The 21,973-nt window shown below is 39.2% G+C and overlaps 2 protein-coding genes across 2 annotated transcripts; both read left to right on the top strand.

The window, feature by feature from the left end:
- The first annotated feature begins 10,110 nt into the window (after window positions 1-10,110).
- On the top strand, window positions 10,111-11,561 carry LOC131229698 (UDP-glycosyltransferase 91C1-like). Its single transcript, XM_058225688.1, has one exon. The coding sequence runs from the start codon at window positions 10,155-10,157 to the stop codon at window positions 11,544-11,546; it is 1,392 nt and encodes a 463-aa protein (XP_058081671.1). The 5' UTR covers window positions 10,111-10,154; the 3' UTR covers window positions 11,547-11,561.
- Window positions 11,562-19,685: 8,124 nt separating this feature from the next.
- On the top strand, window positions 19,686-21,206 carry LOC131229481 (putative UDP-rhamnose:rhamnosyltransferase 1). The gene has a single exon (XM_058225445.1). The coding sequence runs from the start codon at window positions 19,732-19,734 to the stop codon at window positions 21,112-21,114; it is 1,383 nt and encodes a 460-aa protein (XP_058081428.1). The 5' UTR covers window positions 19,686-19,731; the 3' UTR covers window positions 21,115-21,206.
- The last annotated feature ends 767 nt before the right edge of the window (window positions 21,207-21,973 follow it).

Below are 21,973 nucleotides of genomic sequence, written 5' to 3'. Positions count from 1 at the left end.
CGAAGCCGCGCCCCGTTTCCGCTCCTCGGAACGGCGGACATCACTCATCAGTCATCATCCAGCGGTGTCTCATGATGACCAAAATACCCTTCACCCGTATGGGAAGGATCGCTAAATACCCGAATGGCATTTTCGTATTTATATGGAAGACCAGGCGTATTTCTGTTTCGAATACGACAGATGGTCCGGGATTCCGGCCAGTAACTTCTCACCGTATCGTACCTGGTGGATGATGCTGTCAGGATCACGTGCTGGAAAGCACGAAATCTCGCTATCACGTGTTATGGCACGTGTAAAAGGAGACAAACTGCTCATTGACACGTGTATTACAGGTACAAGACAGCATAAAAAATACTTTATTATAATGATGATAACATTTTCTATGTAAAGCAGCATCCTTCAATTATAGAGGGCCCACATTCAACGGCAAAGATCTTCTCGAGAATAAAGAGATCGGAGATCACGATATCATGATAACAAAGCCGTTTTAAATAATATCTGAAAATGGAAATCGGATTGCGTACTGAGTTACTCAGTAGGCTCTTATCGTACTGAGTAAACTCAGTTGGGTCCACCACGAATGCACGTGGTTTATCCATGCCGTCCATTCGTTTTTCCAGATCATTTTATGGGTTCAAACCAAAATTAATGTATATACAAATCACAAGTGGACCATACCACTGGAAAAAGTGGAAGTATTGATTTCAATCGTTGAAAACTTTCTAAGGCCCCCAATGATGTTTATTTGTCATCCAACCTGTTCATAATATCAGAAAGACATGGATGAAGGGAAAACATAAATATCAGCTTGATCTAAAACTTCTGTTGTCCCCAAGAATATTTCAACGGCAGATGTTCAATTCACACTGTTTCCCGTGGTGTGGTCCATTTGAGGTTTGAATATGCTCCATTTTTGGGATAAAGCCCTAAAATTATGTGTTAAAAGAGATGGACGGAGTGGATATAATGCATGAATGACACTGGGGCCCACGGAGTTTACTCAGTACGCTTACCGTACTGAGTTACTCAGTACGCAATCTGCTTCCCTGAAAATGTACCACACCGTGTCGGATGCAGAAAGGAATTGGGTGGTGACCCCAACACCACCCATATGGTGGGGCCCACCTTGATGTATGTATTTTAAATCCACGCCGTCCATCCGTTTTTGCAGCTCATTTTAGGTTATGAGCCAAAAAATGAAGAAGACCCGAAGTTCAAGTGGACCATACCACAGAAAATAGTGGAAATCATGACATCCACCGTTGAAACCATCCTAGGGCCCATTTGTAATGTTTATTTGCCATCCAACGGGTTGATAAATTCACACAAACGTGGATGAAGGGAAAATAAAAAGATCAACTGGACCCAAATCTTTTATGGCCCTCAAGGAGTTTTTAATGGTGAGGGTTCAATTATCACTGTTTCCCGTGGTGTGGTCCACTTTAGCTTTTGATCTGCTCGTTTTTTGTATCACGTCCTGCGATAATCTAACAAAACGAATAGGCGGCGTAGATAAAACACAGACATCACTTTGGACCTGTGGTCGACGTGCATTCAATCATCACTGTTTCCATGGCTGGTGGTCGGTGCTTTGTGGGCCCTAGCATGGTGTATGTGTTTCATCCGTGTTGTCCATCTATTTTTCTGGATAATTTTATGGTATGAGAACAAAAATAAGATATATCCCAATGTTAAGTCGACCACGTAACAGAAATAGTGTTGAGTGAACTTCGACCATTAAAAACTTTTTGGGGCATAAAAAGTTTTGGATCAATCTGGTCTTTGTATTTTGCGTTCATCTGGTTCTATATGGCCTAATCAACAGATTTGATGTCAAATAAACAGTACAGTAGGCCTTAAGAGTATTTTAATGGTGGATATCTAATCACTAATTTTTTTTTTCCTGTGGTGTGGTTTACCTGAGATCCATATCCCTCTCATTTTTTGGATCAACCCTTAAAATGATCTTTAAAAATGGATGAACGGAATGGATGAAATACATAACATGACTCATTAATGATTATTCACTATTGTTCCGTATTTTATGGTCGACTTGATAATTCGATTTACTTCAACGCGGATTGGCTACTCACGGGTCGAGTAGCGAGACTAGCTACTGAAGTGACGTCACCAAGTTTTGTGGCTCCACCATGATATATGTTTTGCATCGGTTGCATTTGGAAGGATGGTATTAGGGCATGATCTAAAGAATGAGTTAGATCCAAATGTGCAGTGGACCCCATCACAGAAAACAGTGGGGAGAGTGATGCCCACCGTTAAAAAGTCCTACGGGCCATGGAAATTTTTTTATCAACCTGATATTTGGTTTTTTCCTTATTTCATGTCTGAGTTAACATATGAAGGGACCTTAGGAAGGTTTCAAAAGTGGGTGTCACTCTCCCCCTGTTTTCTATGGTGGGGTTCATTGGAGATTTGGATCTGACTCATTCTTTGGATCATGCCCTAAAATGATATCTCCAAATGCATGAATGGCGTGGATATATACAACACAAACATCATGATAAGCCCTAGAGAACTTGGTGACATCACCTCAGTAGCGAGTTTCGCTCCTCAACCTGCAAGTAGCTAATCCGGGTCTGGACCGCAACGTCTTGGGTGTGGGGTCTCACATGGTCGGCTCACATGAAAGTTAGACCCACGTGGCAACTTAGTATATGTACATAATATTCGAGCGGTACGTGAGGTGGGCCAGACAGTCCACTAAATAAGTGGCTATGCATGCATGTAAAACATGGACTGATTAAAAAAGTTTCTCCCTGAGATCATCTTCACGGTGGGGCAGCTGGAGTCTCCACATGTCTGAAAATGAGCATAAGTTTACCTTAAAAAACGTGCATCAAAGGCAAAATGTTTTTTAAAAAACTAAAGTATGTCAATCCATACGTGTGAATGAACCGTCGATCAAGGTGGGCCAACATGCCAATAGAAAATGATCAATATGAGCTGCAGGTCATGAATGATACTTACACAACAATCTACCATATCATTTAGATTTTCTTAAAAAATTTGTTAGTTAATAAAGAGATATGGATTCCAACCTATTTAAGTATCGTTTCCAGGAAATTAAGAAATTTTTAAAAAAATCAAGATAATGTGGTTGCACTTTGGTTTGATGAATTTTGTGCCATGTCGTGGAGAGATCATGAAAATCTTAATGATATGTTGGGTTGCTTTCAAGACAGAACCTTTTGCCATGAGGCTTTCCTCCCGTCGTGACATAAGCACAATAATTATATCATACAGTGTAATATATTATGTTGGGAGTGAACCTGCTCTGTATCACACCACTATGATATAAATATGAGCTAACAACAAACTTGAATTAAATCCTATATATTAGAATTTTGGATTTAACATTATTGTCAATGCATGCACTCTGTGAAAGCATAATAATTGAAGATGGAACGATATAATAATGTATGATAATCATATCAAAAGTAAATAAGTCACAAATACATGATATTTTACATTAACTTTTGGGAGAAATAACCATAGTACAAAATGACAGAAATCTATTATAATCAAAATCTTAAAGTTGTACAAAATCATATTTTTCGATTACAAAATTGTCCAATCTCCCCTTACGATGCACAACACTTGAAAAACCCTTTCCAAGTCCTTTCAAATGTTGGAAAATCCCTCCCTTGCAAAACTCTAACCCCTTAAACTCTAAACTCTAATAAAAAAACCATATTTCAGAAAAAATCACAAAACTGGACGATGGTTCTACGGTCAACCAACAGTCAACCATGAACATCACAGCGAACCAAAGTCGACCATGAATTCTCATGGGCAACCATAAACTCTGCAAAATGCAAAGCATCTGTAGAACATATTATATTTTAGATTATCATATATCAAATGGCACGAAGCTTGAATTAAAGAATTGAAATATGAAAATTGGTGGCCCATTTAAGTCAACCACATAATGGAAAGATGAGCCAATTTATTTACCTCATTCGAAGCCAATTAATAGTTGGTGAATGTGGTTTTCCTAAATCATGTGAGCAGGGTCCCTCCTTTCTCTTCTCTTCCTTCTCTATTACACCCGTACGTCCATCTTTCTATATCTAAAATAGAAAGTTGGTGGAATACTAGCAATCCTTTACTTTACCACGTGGGTGGGTCCCGTTAATGGTTGCCCATCAACACGTGTCTAACAAAAAGCTTGTTTGAAAAGTTATTCGGTAGAGAACATACTCAATGGGCCCATCCATAACAGTGGCACCAGGCCTAATAATATCTCAACATGTTGGGTTATCTTTTCTTGTGTGAATAGATTAACCTTAATTAATTGGATGTGGATTGTCTAATGACCCAACATGGTGAGATTTGATTAAGCCATGTGTGGCATGGAATAGGTATTACTCAAGTTACGCATTAATAGGTGTTTCCTTGACCTTGAGGCTCACCCTGATGTATGTGTTATATATCCATGCCGCCAATCAATTTTTTCAACTCAAGTGGACAACACTACAGGAAGCAATGATCATTAAATGCCCTCTATTGAAAATTTCTTCAAGCCCACTTTAATGTTTCTTTATTTTCCAACCTATTGATGAACAGAAAATACAAATATCAACTTGATCTGAAACTTCTGTCTCCCAAAAGGTTTCTAATGACAGGCATTCAATCCTTCTTATGTGGTCCATTTGAGATTTAGATCCGCTTCATTTGGCCACCATGTCCTAAAATAAGTTGATGGACCGCATGGATATACAACTCACATTAATGTGGGCCCCACAGTTAGGACAACACCTACTAACGTGTTACCTGGGTGACCACCTAATCCGCTCCACACTAAAGACAATGTCTTTGATAGCGTCACGTGTCCCAATCAAGCCTCTTCCTTTTGGAAGCGGATAGGCTGGTGTACCCTACACCAGCTGTATAGCTGCTTTATTGACGTCAGCTAGCTCTGTGAGTCAAATCACGAGGTCTATGTTAAATCTAAATCGTCCATCAATTTGGCGAGCTCGTCTTAAGGATTGGCCGAAAAATAAGACATATATAAAAATCAACTGGATCACACTATCAAAAACAGTGGGGGATTGAACGTCTACCATTGAAACCCTTTTGGGGGTCACAAAAGTTTCAAATCAATATGAAATTTGTTTTTCCTCTTCATCCATTTATTTTTAACCTTATTGCCAGATTGGATGGAAAATAAACGTTATAGTGGGCCCTACAAAATTTTTAACGGTGAAAATCATTATCCTTGCTGCTATTTTTGGTGTGGTCCATTTGAGTTTTAGATATTATTCCTTTTTTTTTCTAATGCTCTAAAATCATCTCGAAAAATAGATGAACGGTATGGATATAATAAATACATCATTGAAAGGCCCATGTTACTTTGATCTCATTTGAACCGTTCGTACAACTCAGAGGTCGAGGCTCGTCGGCGCTCGTCTTGGCATCGACACGTATCTACAGCAGCTATATAGCTGGTGTGTGGTACACCAGCCAATCCGCTTCCCTTCCTTTTTCTTATCAACGGTTAAAAATTAATATCCACTAGATAAATTGGCCGTACGTCACCAACTTTGCAATCCGTTGCGATGGACAGGACATTGATATTTCCTGAAAAAAGAGAAGAAAAGATAATGACACGTCACTGTAGCCATTGTAATGGTCAGTATCGGTGGCCCGGTCGGCGCATTGAGGGGCATCCAAGCAAACACAATGAACAATCTCGTTCTCCGCAATTTATCGCTTGGAAATTTCTCGTGGGATTTTCAAAATTTAAGGTTTTCTTCAATATTATCTAGAAAATATCGGCAAAAACAAAATGATTTAAATATTTATTCTTAATTATTAAATATTTATATGTTAGAAAAATTATATTTTTAAAGCAAATATCATGATAAAAACGTAATATTTTCGTAATCTGCTGAGGTTTTGAAAACCTTGAAATAACATCGAGAAATGTCATCAAGTGTATTTATCACAATGTTATCTATATTTTCAAAATCTCAGCTATTATGGTTACACTGCTCGCAAGCATGGTCCCATCCACCGTACACGTGGCATCATATGATCCGGATCTTAGGTGGTGCATGGATCAAAGCCAGACATTTGCACAGATAGTATGATCAAACCATCCCTCTAAATAAAGATTAGATGGTTGAGATTATCCTGTTAGCTTGATTTTCAGTCCTAGCCCCATCTATGATGGCCCAGGAAACATAAAAAAGACTGAAACAATTCTATCCATCAATTTTCTTCACCTTGTAGACAAAGATGTAGGGCGTCGATTGGCCCGGACCGAGTTGCCTTTGGCATAGGTTTTGAGCTATTTGGGCAGGGCCTGATCAAAATTTTAATTTTCCATGCTCAAGCTTATCTCAGTGAGAGCCTTTCATAAGCTTGTTTGGGAGCTTCTATATAAATGGAAAATGAAATTGGAAGTAAATGAATTAAGAGTAAATGGTAAACAGTCAATTTTATTTTTTAAATTTGAAGGGTGTGGAAGGATACTTTAAATTATATGTATTCTGATATGTGGGGGTCATATCTGGTAGTTTCTAGAGAGGGTTTTCATTATTTATATTATTCATATATGACTAATTTAGAAAAGTTTTGATGTACTTTATGAAGTACAAATTCAATGTTTTTATCACTTTTAAAATATGAAAGGTGATGGTGAAAAAGCAGTTAAGACGAAAGTTAAAAGTTTTAAGGACAAACAATAGAGATGAATTCACTTTAAAAGAATTTAATCAGTTTTGTAAAGATAAGAGAATTGTACAGCACAATACAGTCAGGCATACAACAGATCAAAACAGTATAATAGAATGAATGAGCTTTCACTTTTCACTTCTCGGCCATCCTCTGACTCTGAATGACGTGTATTACCTAACCAGTGCTAGTTGTTACCTCTGCCGCACGTGCTCGAAAATATCTTTGCAGATCTTACGCATGCTATATATTTCTTGTGCAATGACATGTGTCTGTTCTTAATTAACTTTTCTAAGAATGATAAAAACAAGGTATAATAGTTGTATGGTGGATCACTCTTAATCACTTTGGATCGCTAATATTTAATGTGGATCGCAAATATTAAATACATAGATATTCATTATGGATCGCAGCTATTCACTATAAATCATTGATCCCACAAAAAAAAAAAAAAAAAAACCATAACTCTCTCGTTAAATGTTTAATTTGGATGATCTTCTACTCGTTGGAAAGATAATTTGATGAAATTTTAAGGGGATTTAGAATAATCTTATTGGAAACTATTTGATTGCCCAAAAGTAAGCCTAAAGTTCATTCATTTGGACATCTCATTCAGTAATACATATTATGATAAACTTTGTGCCCACTTTTGGATAATTAAATGCTGTCCAAAAGAGATGGATGCAAGTCCATTTAAAAGTTCATTAAATTATCTTTCCATTGAGTATAAGATCAACCAAATCAGACATGTAATGAGGGAGTTATAACAATTTTTATTAGATTACCAATATTCACTTTGGATTACCGATGTGCATTTGGACCATATGGATTACCGACATTCACTGTGAAAATATGTTGTAAACCTTTACAACTTCTGAACGTGTCTGTTAAAATAAGAAAAGATCGACATTGGCAGATGAAGGGGCTTTTTAAAAAGATTGGCATTCTTCTTATATATGCTTTCTAACCATCAAGCCTCATTAATCCCATCAGTTCAACTTTTAATCTTCTTGCATAAATTAATTTCCCTGATATTGCTCGAAGGGCTATTACTTCTACGATTTCTTTCTTTAAGTTAGATTTACTGATTTTGTCTTGCGAGGAGGGATAGAGGGATTATTGCACTTCTCCAATAACTCTGACCCTTTAAAATACATACACTATTGCATGGGAAACAACCATCGTTTACGACTGGTTCGAGCCATTCTTGAAGAATTTTGCGAGGCTTGACACTTTTACATTCTGACAACACAACAATTTCATACTCATCAAGCTTGAAAAAAACAACTTAGACAAATATAGGAAGACAATAACGTTGCCCAAGCCATCGTATATGTCCTCTGCAGGGATTATCGTAATGCCCTGTACGTTGTCCAACATCTCTCTAGGCTTCTACTAATATTGAAATGTTAAATTTAAAGAGAAGGTCGTCTTGCAGAATTGAAATATCATCTTCCTGAAGTCAAAATTCGACTTCAATTAGTCAGACGCATAGCACTATTAAGAGCCAAAACTTTGGAAGATACTAAAATAGTCTTAATCACAGGATAAGAGCTCTTTGTGATAACACTTGTCCTATGTAGACATGAACATGTTAGAACAATTTCATAGAGGGAAAATTTATGTAGGACTGTTGCAACCTTAGTCGACTGCAACTATCGACATGAGTCAGTGCCAAATGGCCAAATATAACTCATCCACATAAAAGAAATTCTAATCTCATATTATTAACTCAAGTTTGAAAGTAAAATTTATCACAAACCGACCACATTGGATGAAACAATTTAAAATTAACATTGGATGAAACAATTTAAAATTAATGCACAACATTAATATAGTTGAGAGCCGCAAAGAGTTTTAAAAGAAAACGAAAGAAACCATTTTATGAGTTCACAATTATCCGATTAAAATAAACTGATCAAATCAGCTATGAGTCCGTATAACTCTTAATTTTGGTGAGGCCATACCTATTTTTAAAAAACGTTCTCTCTTTTAGAGACAAAAGCCCGCTGTAATAGGAGCCCTAAGAGGGCCATTTTTGCAAAGAGAAAAATGAGAAAGTGCCATTGATATTTAAAAAAAAGTTTGAAGACGTCTTCCCTGAGCCTATTGGCCCCCCTACCCCTTGTTATTTTTAATTTCTCGTATTTCTATTTTTTTTTAAAGAGACCGGCAGAGTTAATTTTAAAATGAGAATGGATCAGGTACATCATTGAGTACTCCAATCAGGTTTTTCCCAACACGACAGCTGTGTATGACATCCTTGCAACGAAAAGGATAAGCCTATCATGAATATCACCTGGGATAAAAATTAGAGGTTTGTCCTTTCATCAGGTGGGCCACACCTATATATTGAGTTAGACTGTCGGTTGTCCATTGATTCCAATGTTGCCCCGAATTTAATAATCTGGCCCAAATGATTTTTGTACCACACGATCTTCCTATTGAGTCCTATCTATTACATGGTACGGATTTCCTAAAAATGTAGAATATAGGCAGGAATGAATGCGTAGGATCACAGGCCAGCGTACATTAGGCTGTACCTTATAAGTTCTCACTTAATAAAAATTAAAATAGCCCTCCCCATCCAAAAGCATGATTCCAAAGTCCAAACCGAGGAATTGTTTAATACACCCACCGAATATGATCACATGATGTACATCCAATCGTGCAGGTTTTATAGCCTCTATCTACACAAACTCAATCTGCACCGTCTATATTGTCGGCTTTAATTATGGATGTTTTATAACGAAAATTTACACTAAAATCCCATTGAATCCTAACCATCCGCTTAATTTCTGTCCATACAAAGATGGTTAAATGAAAAACAGTTAATGGTTCAGATTTAAGAAAAGAATATTCATTAATATGAATTTCGATCATATGATTTTGGATACAGTGGCCCACCGTTCCAATTATTTGGAAGGAGGTACATATGCATGCATACACGCATTTCACATAATTGTGGATACATAGATATCATGATAGTTTACCACCATTTTGCGGTAATCGTTGACTCATCCACTGTAAAATAGGCGTAGATCTATGTCAATCTAGACCATCTAAATCGTGGGACGCATCATGGGTGTACCCCAACTTAAAAATTCTTATGGATTAAATACTCGTTATTATCCAATTGATTGACATAGGATTCAGAGAACAAAAACAGACGGTTAGGATTGTTGGATCAGTCTGATCTTTCGATCTGATCCATTGATGATGGAGCACGTAGTTTGGAACGAGGATTAATAATCTGTTTCAGGGCATTAGATCATGCACCGCCACTACGTGTTGTATTGCTTGTATTGGACAATCCAAAAATGGTAGTGGATTAATATCACCAGTGTAACGTTGTCCTTGAGCTATAAAACCAAGTGCTTCCTCTCTTCCCTTTCAAGTGTTTGTATAGACTGTAGAGAAGGTGGGTCCCACCCTTCAATTGCATTTGGTAAGCCATGGCTGATGGAATGCATGTGGTGATGCTTCCATGGCTGGCTTTTGGTCACATGATCCCATTCCTTCATCTCTCCATAGCCTTAGCCAAATCTGGCATCCGAATTTCCTTCCTCACTCCTCCTAGAAACATCCAAAGGCTCCCCAAGATCCCACAACATCTAACGGCTCTGATCAATCTGGTGGAGCTTCCCTTGGCGAAGGTGGACGGCCTACCTGAAGGCGCTGAGGCAACTGTCGATATCCTCCAAGGAAGCGACGAGTACTTGAAGAAGGCCTACGATCTTTCCTACCCCACCTTCAAGCAGTTCATTACCAAAGAATCGCCGGACTGGATAGTCCATGATCTCTTCCCCAGTTGGGTGAGCAATGTTGCAAGTGAATTCAACATCCCTCGTGTCTTCTTCTCTATTCTCTCTGCTTCCATGGTTGCATTCTTAGGGCCGGCCGGAGAGGTTCTAAGGAAAATATGGCCATCACCCGAGAGCCTGGAATCCCCGCCTGAGTGGTTTTCATTTGAGTCATCTGTCGCATTTCCACCCCATGAGACCGCTGGCTTCTACCGAAGGTTTTTCACCCCAGATGCATCGGGCTTCTCGAGTTTGGATCGTCTGGTGATAGCACTCCAAGGGTGTTCGGCTATCGCAATTCGGAGTTGCAATGAGTTCCAAGGAGAGTACTTAAGCTTACTGAAGAAATTTCACCAGAGACCGGTCATTCCTATCGGATTACTTCCACCAACGCCACCAGAGAAGAGAGAAACGACCGACCCCAAGTGGGCAAACACACTCAAATGGCTCGATGAACAGCCCAACAGATCGGTGGTGTTTGTTTGCTTTGGAAGTGAATGTAAACTGAGTAGAGATCAAGTGTTTGAGATTGCTCATGGGCTTCAACTCTCCAATTTGCCATTTCTATGGGCTCTCAGGACTCCCATATGGGCAACCAACGACATCGATACCCTTCCGTCGGGATTCAAGAGCCAGATCGGCAATCGTGGGGTCATCCATATGGGTTGGGCCCCTCAGTTGGAGATACTGGCTCACCCTTCCATCGGTGGATCTTTGTTTCACTCCGGATGGGCATCCATCATCGAGACCATCCATTATGGGCATGTTCTCATCGTATTGCCGCTTGCAAACGTACAGTCATTGGATGCGAGGATGTTGGTAGACAAGGGTCTGGCAATTAAGGTTGAGATAAATAAGGATGGGTCATTCCACAGGGATGCAGTCGCTCGGTCACTGAGGCTGGCCATGATCGAAGAAGAAGGTGAAAGTTTCAGGATTAAATCGATGGAAATGAAGGCCATTTTCAGTGATCAGACACTACATGAAAATTACGTGAGTGAATTTATCAACTTCCTCAAAAGTTCCTCAAAAGCTCTAAGTTAAAGCGGGCAACTGATCTGAGATCCCTACTCTTGCTTGGGTGGTAGACTCTTAGGGGTTTCAACACCCGGGCAAGCTCTTGCTTGGGTGGTAGACTCTTAGGGGTTTCAACACCCGGGCAAGGGTTCGAGTATCCATAGGTGGTGAAATTCCACTAGCGTGAGTGTGTGGGGTAAAAAAAAGAAAAAGAAAAAAAAAGAGAGAGATCTGAGATAAAATGTAAGACGCCGTAGCTGTTAGGATTGGTTACTTTCATTTGATACAAGTACTTTCCCATTGAATGTGAACTTCGTTCGTGTAGGATCATGGTTGCTTTAATTAATCCAGCCGTTGATGTTATGGCCCCATCATTGATGAATGATGAGAGATGATGTTGGCTTCTTTTTTTTCCCATCAAATGTGGATACTTCGAATTTCTCTTTTCCTCTCCACTTTTCTCAGATCATTTTAAGGTATGAGACTAAAAATTAGGCAGATCCAAATCTTAAGTGGACCACAAGTGGGGATTGAACGTCTACCATTAAAAACTTCCTGGGAGCCGGAGAAGTTTCGGATCAAGCTGATATTTTTGTTTTCACTTCATCCACTTCTACATGACCTTATTAATAAGTTGGATGGTAAAAAAACATCACGTTGGCCCTTAGAAAGGTTTCGACGATAAGTGTCATTATCGGTGCAACTTCCTTTGGTGTGGTCCACTGGAGCTGTGGACCCGTCTCATTTTTAGGGTCATGCTTTAAAATGATTTGATAAAACCGGTGAACGGAGTGGATAAAATACTTACATCACGGTGGGCCCCACAAAAGCATGTAAGGGCACTTTAAATTATATGTATTCTGATATGTGGGGGCCATCTCTGGTAGTTTCTAGAGAGGGTCTTCATTATTTGTATTATTCATATATGACTAATCTAGAAAAGTTTTGATGTACTTTATGAAGTACAAATTCAATGTTTTTACCACTTTTAAAATGTGGAAGGTGATGGTACAATTAAGACGAAAGTTAAAAGTTTTAAGGACAAACAATAGAGATGAATTCACTTTAAAAGAATTTAATCAGTTTTGTAAAGATGAGAGAATTGTACAGCACAACATTGTCAGGCAATTTGCGACGTCTTTTTGCGACACCATGCCAATTAGGCCTAGGTTTTGAGCTATTTGGGCGAGGCCTAATCAAATTTTAATTTTGCATGCTCAAGCTTATCTCATTAAGAGTCTTATATAAGCTTGTTTGGGAGCTTCCATATAAATGGAAAATGGAATTGGAAGTAAATGAATTAAGAGTAAATGGTAAAGAGTCAATGTTATTTTTTAAATTTGAAAAGCATGTAAGGGTACTTTAAATTATATGTATTCTGATATACGGGGGCCATCTCTGGTAGTTTCTAGAGAGGGTCTTCATTATTTGTATTATTTATATATGACTAATCTAGAAAAGTTCTGATGTACTTTATGAAGTACAAATTTAATGTTTTTACCACATTGAAAATATGGAAGACGGTGGTGAAAAAACAGTTAAGACGAAAGTTAAAAGTTTTAAGGACAAACAATAGAGATGAATTCACTTTAAAAGAATTTAATCAGTTTTGTAAAGATGAGAGAATTGTACAGTACAACACAGTCAGGCATACAACAGATCAAAATAGTATAGTAGAATGAATGACCTTCCACTTTTCACTTCTCGGCCATCCTCTAAATCTGAATGACGTGTATTACCTATCCAGTGCCAGTTGTTACCTCTGCCACACATGCTCGAAAATATCTTTACAGATCTTACGCATGCTATATATTTCTTGTGCAATGACATGTGTCCGTTCTTGATTAACTTTTCTAAGAATGATAAAAACAAGGTATGATAGTTGTATAGTAGATCACTCGTAATCACTTTAGATCGCTAATATTTAATGTGGATCGCAAATATTAAATGCATAGATATTCACTCTCTCGTTAAATGTTTAATTCGGGTGATCTTACACTCGTTGGAAAGATAATTTGATAAAATTTTAAGGGGATTTAGAATAATCTCATTGGAAACTATTTGATTGCCCAAAAGTGAGCCTAAAGTTCATTCATTTGGACATCTCATTCAGTAATACATATTATGATAAACTTTGTGCCCACTTTTGGATAATCAAATGCTGTCCAAATGAGATGGATGCAAGTCCATTTAAAAGTTCATCAAATTATCTTTCGAATGAGTATAAGATCATCCAAATCAGACATGTAATGAGGGAGTTATAACCAATTTCATTAGATTACCAATATTCACTTTGGATCACCGATGTGCATTTGGACCATATGTGTAACGCCCTGAAAATCAGGGGTTGAGCAGGTACCCAACTCCCGAGTTCTAACGCATCACTTATGCAACATACATAATGATGATTTAATGTTGTCCATGTTAATGCATAAAAACATGAATGAGATTAAGTTAAAACACCAGATCATACTCCAGGGACAGTTAAATTTATGCAAGCGGAAGACTGTAATCAGAGTATAAAATATACAAATCATTGTAAGTCCCCAAACACCAGATCATACTCCAGGGACAGTTAAATTTATGCAAGCGGAAGACTGTAATCAGAGTATAAAATATACAAATCATTATAAGTCCCCAAAGCATAAATGCATTGCCAGGTCGAATAGTTATAAGTACTGTTTCAAAATGCAAATGTCAAAAGAGTAGTAGTCTTTTACAAGCATGAACCCAGAAGCCCCATCGATTCAGCACGATCTACGAGAACCCGCCTGAATACTGCATATATGAGGATGCCTCCTCATCATCCTCAAAGTCCGGCTCTGCCCCACAGGCTACGCCATCATCTAAACCTACAACAGAGTCTAGTTGGTGTGTACAATACTTTCCCGTAATGTGGGAGTAAGTGATCAACTCAGTGGAACAATAAAGCAAAGGTTAACCTGTTATCAATTCAGTGAAGCAGTAATGATAAAGCAACACAATCAAACATCCCTAAATACTCTTATTAATGCAAGAATGATATGAAATAATGATGCATGCCCTCGCCTACTCTCCCTCAGCGACTTCATCTCACGATCGCGGCATGCAACCCTTTCTCAGTGCTTGACCTGTTACGCCAAACGCACACGTAATGCGGTGCATGAGCATAGTTACCGAGTTTCTTATTAGACCCTTTTCATACAGCAGGATTAGGAAGCTAAGGTACCTCCCTTATATCAATTCTCAAACGATGATCCATTCTAGGGTCGTCAGTCCTAGTAAATATCATATGATGTTACGGTTCTAGGTCACTACAAAGGGCTCGTCACCTTATCAGTACAGGCCTAATATATACTCTGGTTGCTTAGTAAAGGCTCGTCGCCTCTACGCGGTCTTAGTGTATGCTCGAGATCACTACAAATGGCTCGTCACCTTATCAGTGTAGGCCGACAGCTCGAAAATAGTGTCCCATACCACCGTATTCGGCTCACAAGTTTGGGTTGCTCACTGGTCACTACGGGGAGGCTCCTCACCTCGACGTAGGCCGATAGCTCGACCACGGTGTCTCATACCACCATGCCCGGCTCATGAGTCTTAGCGGATTGAGGTACCAAGGTTAAAGGAGTTTTCACTAGTGAGTTTGGTACATTATATTCAAGCAGTAGCATTCATACATGGTGAAAATACATCGAGTCAATCGGGTTACTTGACGAGCTCGACTAGTACAAGCGCACGTGAACTTAATCGACATGGAGTGCATAAGCATTCTGCGTGGCCTAACCACTGTCATAAGTGACGTACGAATCGGATTCATCGAACGCATCTGTCGTGGTTAAAACAGTTTAGCCACCGGTCGTAAATCATTACCGATTGCCTGGACTACTACGTAGCCCCAAACACACTCCAAATCAATAGCATTCAAATGTAATAGCCAAGACAGCATGTAACAATACAATTAAATATAGATCCCATATCAGCATCTCAACGAACACATAGAGTACATGTTAATATACATGAGCATTTAATTCACAAATCACATAGTAGTAAAATAGACTACATGAAGGAAACTGTAACCCTAGATAAGGGGATTGAGAATCCTATCTTAATACCCTCATTAAGCACATTACATTAAGCATTTTCTCACTCAAGCATTTTATCCAACACTTAAGACTACACATATTACGTACTTGTAATAAATTAGTTAAAACGTACATCGTAGCAAATCCTTCCACATAGGAGTTGCCACACGTACAACCATCATATATCCTCACACATAAATCATGGCAAGCACAAATCATAAATCCATATTCATTCAGTCATTTCAACAAACACTTAAAATGCATTAAAATCAACATAGTTTACACCTATGTGTAATATACGGAAAACATCGTGTCTAAGCATATGAGATAGCAATCAAGTCAGTCATAAATCATTACTGACATTGAAAGCCTTGAAAACCATAACCTAAATGTTTATAGTCCGCACCTTACGCCAGTAAACGCGTATCGAACTCAGTTTGTATACCGAGTCTGTGTCTACGGCACCATAACAACCTATATCAGGGGATAGGTTAGCTATTTCATCTATTACAATAGTTGGAAATCCTAAAACAGGTTAGGGTTAGGATTCCTTACCTAAGTACGGAATCGGAATTGCCCGTATAATGATACAAGGATGGTGGTTAAGCATGTGGAGCGTCAAGGGAAGATCCTGACAACTAACTCCCACTCTCACTCATTTCTCCTCACTTTCTCCTTCTCTTTTCTTTCTCTTTTCTTCCTAGGGTTTGGAAATTCGTATGTGGTGAGAGAGAAGTGGGTTTAGGCCTTTATATAGACCCAGGTCTGATGGAAATGGCCCCAGGGCCAAGGTATACTTAGGTTATATCCAAAGGGCATTTGTTTCAGCCTAACGGAATACTTCTGTTGGCCCCCTTTCCACGTGCGGTCGGACTTAGGCTCCCTGACCATGGATCTAGGTCAGGTTGAGTTTTCGCTCCAATCGGGTTTACAAATCAACCGTGACGGACCAGTTTCAATTCAACGGTCACCGTCATTCGATCAGGGCCATAAGTACATTACCATGTATGGAAAATGTCCCCTAATCCGAGGGTGTATTTGGGTCAGATTTTGACGGTCTGAATCCTTATATTTGACTTGCAAGCAACACGACTCAGTTTACTTAAATTCGAATTTTATTTTTAAAGACATTCACGTTTCTCACGCACTTTGTTCCGGGCTCAAGTTGTGTATTTATAGACACAATTAAGACTTAATTTTTAAGGAAATTATCAAGTCCAGTAATGCGGTCATAGCTGTATAGTTTTGCGGTTATCGAACTTTCGACGTGCGATCCAGGTCCGATACGGAATTTCGGTGTGCTCCCAAGAGCAACCGGGTTTAGGTATGGATTCTAGATTTCAGGGTAATGTAGCGTCAATGATTCTGCACTGTTTGGGTCTTACAGATCATATTTAAAGTAATTAGTGCTAATTTCATAAGTACTCTAATTTAGCACTTGCTAATATTAACTTAATTTCTAAAGGTTTTGGTCTTGGGTGATTTCTATCTGAGGTGTTACTCGGGTCCTTGTACGGATTTTTTCGAGACGTTACAATATGTATTACCGATATTCACTGTGAAAATATGTTATAAACATTTACAACTTCCGAACGTGTCTATTAAAATATGAAAAGATCGACATTGGAAGATGAAGGGGCTTTTTAAAAAGATCGGCATTCTTCTTATATATGCTTTCTAACCATCAAGCCTCATTAATCCCATCAGTTCAACTTTTAATCTTCTTGCATAAATTAATTTCTCTGATATTGCTCGAAGGGCTATTACTTCTACGATTTCTCTCTTTAAGTTAGATTTACTGATTTTGTCTTGCAGGGAGGGATGGAGGGATTATTGCACTTCTCCAATAACTCTGACCCTTTAAAATACATACACTATTGCATGAGAAACAACCATCGTTTTACGACTGGTTCAAGCCATTCTTGAAGAATTTTGCAAGGCTTGACACTTTTACATTCTGACAACACAACAACTTCATACTCATCAAGCTTGAAAAGAACAACTTAGACAAATGTAGGAAGACAATAACGTTGCCCAAGCCATCGTATATGTCCTTTGCAGGGATTATTGTAATGCCCTGTACATTGTCCAACATCTCTCTAGGCTTGTACTAATATTGAAACATTAAATCTGAAGAGAAGGTCGTCTTGCAGAATTGAAATATCATCTTCCTGAAGTCAAAATTCGACTTCGATTAGTCAGATGCATAGCACTATTAAGAGCCAAAACTTTGGAAGATACAAAAATAGTCTTAATCACGGGATAAGAGCCATTTGTGATAACACTTGTCCTCCGTAGACATGAAGATGTTAGAACAATTTTGTAGAGGGAGAATTTATGTAGGACTACTGCAACCTTAGTCGATTGCAACTATTGACATGAGTCGGTGCTAAACTGGCCAAATACAACTCATTCACGTAAAAAAAAAATTCTAATCTCATATTATAAACCCAAGTTTGAAAGTAAAATTTATCACAAAAAGACAACGTTGGATGAAATAATTCAAAATTAACGCACAACATTAATATAGTTGAGAGCCGCAAAGAGTTTTAAAAGAAAACGAAAGAAACCATTTTATGAGTTCACAATTATCCAATTAAAATAAACTGATCAAATCAGCCAAGAGTCAGTATAACTCTTAATTTTGGTGAGGCCATACCTATTATGAAAAACATTTTCTCTTTTAGAGACAAAAGCCCTCTGTAAGAGGAGCCCTAAGAGGGCCATTTTTGCAAAGAGAAAAATGAGAAAGTGCAATCGATATTTAAAAAAAAAAGTTTGAAGACGCCTTCCCTGAGCCTATTGGCCCTAAAAACCCCTCTCCTTGTTAATTTTAATTTCTCGTATTTCTATTGTTTTTAAAGAGACCGGCTGAGTTAATTTTAAAATGAGAATGGATCAGGTACATCATTGAGTACTCCAATCAGGTTTTTCCCAACACGACAGCTGTGTATGACATCCTTACAACGAAAAGGATAAGCCTATCATGAATATCACCTGGTATAAAAATTAGAGGTTTGTCCTTTCATCAGGTGGGCCACACCTATATATTGAGTTAGACTGGCGGTTGTCCATTGATTCCAATGTTGCCCCGAACTTAATAACCTGGCCCAAATGATTTTTGTCCCACACGATCTTCCTATTGAGTCCTATCAATTACATGGTACGGATTTCCTAAAAATGTAGAATATAGGCAGGAATGAATGGGTAGGATCACAGGCCAGCGTACACTAGGCTGTACCTTATAAGTTCTCACTTAATAAAAATTAAAATAGCCCTCCCCATCCAAAAGCATGATCCTAAAGTCCAAACCGAGGAATTGTTTAATACACCCACCGAATATGATCACATGATGAACATCCAATCATGCAGATTTTATAGCCTCAATCTACACAAACTCAATCTGCACCGTCTATATTGTCGGCTTTAATTATGGATGTTTTATAACGAAAATTTACACTAAAATCCAATTGAATCCTAACCATCCGCTTTCTGTCCATACAAAGATGGTTAAATGAAAAACAGTTAATGGTTCAGATTTAAGAAAAGAATATTCATTAATATGAATTTCGATCATATGATTTTGGATACAGTGGCCCACCGTTCCAATTATTTGGAAGGAGGTACATATGCATGCATACACGCATTTCACATAATTGTAGATAGATAGATATCCTGATAGTTTACCACCATTTTGCGATAATCGTTGACTCATCCACTGTAAAATAGGCGTAGATCTATGTCAATCTAGACCATCTAAATCGTGGGACGCATCATGGGTGGACCCCAACTTAAAATTCTTATGGATTAAATACTCGTTATCATCCAATTGGTTGACATAGGATTCAACGAACAAAAGCAGATGGTTAAGATTGTTGGATCAGTCTGATCTTTCGATCTGATCCATTGATAATGGAGCACGTATTTTGGAACGAGGATTAATAATCTGTTTCAGGGCGTTAGATCATGCACCGCCACTACGTGTTGTATTGCTTGTGTTGGACAATCCAAAAATGGTAGTGAAATAATGTCACCAGTGTAACGTTTTCCTTGAGCTATAAAACCAAGTGCTTCCTCTCTTCCCTTTGATCAAATGTTTGTATAGACTGTAGAGAAGTTGGGTCCCACCCTTCAATTGCATTCGGTAAGCCATGGGTGAAGGCATGCATGTGGTGATGCTTCCATGGCTGGCTTTTGGTCACATGATCCCATTCCTTCATCTCTCCATAGCCTTAGCCAAAGCGGGCATCCGAATCTCCTTCCTCACCACTCAGAAAAACATCCAAAGGCTACCCAAGATCCCACAACATCTAACTGCTCTGATCAATCTGGTGGAGCTTCCCTTGGCGAAGGTGGACGGCCTACCTGAAGGCGCCGAGGCCACTGTCGATATCCTCCAAGGAAGCAACGAGTACTTGATGAAGGCCTTCGATCTCTCCTACCCAGCCTTCAAGAAGTTCATTACCAAAGAATCGCCGGACTGGATAGTCCATGACTTCTTCCCCAGTTGGGTGGGCAATGTTGCAAGTGAATTCAACATCCCTCGTGTCTTCTTCTTTATTGGTTCAGCTAACGTGTTTGCATTCTTTGCGCCGATCGCAGACGGCCTAAAGAAAATATGGCCATCACCAGAGAGTCTGGCGTCCCCGCCTGAGTGGTTTGAATTCGAGTCGTCCGTTGCCTTTTCGCCCCATGAGACCGCTGGTTTCTACCGTTGGTTTTTCAGCCCAGATGCATCAGGCTTCTCGGGTTTGGATCGTTTAGCGCTAGCACTCCAAGGGTGCTTAGCAATGGCAATTCGGAGTTGCAATGAGTTCCAAGAGGTGTACTTGGGCTTACTCAAGAAATTGCTCAAGAGACCGGTCATTCCAGTCGGATTACTTCCACCGACGCCACCAGAGAAGAGAGAAACGACTGACCCCAAGTGGGCAAAAACACTCAAATGGCTCGATGAACAGCCCAACAGATCGGTGGTGTTCGTTTGCTTCGGGAGTGAGTGTAAATTGAAAAGAGATCAAGTGTTTGAGATTGCACTTGGACTTCAACTCTCCAATTTGCCATTTCTATGGGCCATCAGGACTCCCATATGGGCAACCAATGACATCGAAACCCTTCCGCCGGGATTCGAGAGCCAGATCGGCAGTCGTGGGGTCGTCTATATGGGTTGGGCCCCTCAGTTGGAGATACTGTCCCACCCTTCCATCGGTGGATCTTTGTTTCACTCCGGGTGGGCGTCCATCATCGAGACTGTCCAGTATGGGCATGCGCTCATCGTATTGCCGCTTGCGAACGTCCATTCATTGGATGCGAGGATGTTGGTGGACAAGGGTCTGGCTATAAAAGTTGAGATAAACAACGATGGGTCCTTCGACAGGGATGCGATCGCTCGGGCGCTGAGGCTGGCCGTGGTTGAAGAGGAAGGAGAAAGGTTTAGGCTTAAATCGATAGAAATGAAGGCCATTTTCAGTGATCAGACACTCCATGAAAACTACATGAATGAATTTATCAACTTCCTCAAAAGCTCCAAGACATAAAGGGCAACTGATCTGAAATAAAATGTAAGACGTAGTAGCTGTTAGGATTGGTTACTTTCATTTGATATAAGTACTTTCCCATTGAATGTGAACTTCGTTACTGTAGGATCATGGTTGCTTTAATTAATCCAGCCGTTGATGTTATGGCCCCATCATTGATGAATGATGAGAGATGATGTTGCCTTTTTTTTTTTCCCATCAAATGTGGATACTTCGAATTTCTCTTTTTAGCTATTTATATGCTCGTGATGTAAGAATTCTATAACGTGGGTATTATTGATCAACGGTCAGAATTGTCTTGAGTGTTGGATAGTGTGATTGAGTGTACCAGTGGACCCACCAGGTTGTGACGCATCTGAAATCGTATAAGGAGTGGTATGCTACAACTAAGTTGTGATGTATCTAAAATCGTGTAAGGAGTGATGTGCTACAACTGTGATACATATACAGGATGATTACCAAATTCGTATAGAGCCTTAGAAAGAGGAGTTTTGATGGGTTTCAAACTCTTCTATGTACCCTCTACAACCAACCGTAAAACAAAGTTGGGTCCCCAATCCAACAACATTGTCATAAGCAAGAATCCCGTAAGATTCTCTAAGGGTACAAGTAAAGTAAGACTGCGGTATTCGACCTACAGCAATGTTGTCTCAATAAGGTATGCCCTATAATTCTTCGGATCTCCGTATCCGATGTACAGAATGGTCCTTAGAATTCTGCATAATAATTACATATGCCAATTGGAAGGTTAAGAGTAGTCTGATTGTGAAGTTTCTTTGAGTATGGTCCACTCACAATGGGGGAGAAGCTCGATGTCTCGGGCCCGCCCATTCATTTAAAAATAAAATAAAATTGGTAG

This window comes from Magnolia sinica, chromosome 16 (genome assembly GCF_029962835.1).
Source record: "Magnolia sinica isolate HGM2019 chromosome 16, MsV1, whole genome shotgun sequence".
Lineage (NCBI taxonomy): Eukaryota > Viridiplantae > Streptophyta > Magnoliopsida > Magnoliales > Magnoliaceae > Magnolia > Magnolia sinica.
This window is presented reverse-complemented; position numbering and strand designations above follow the sequence as displayed.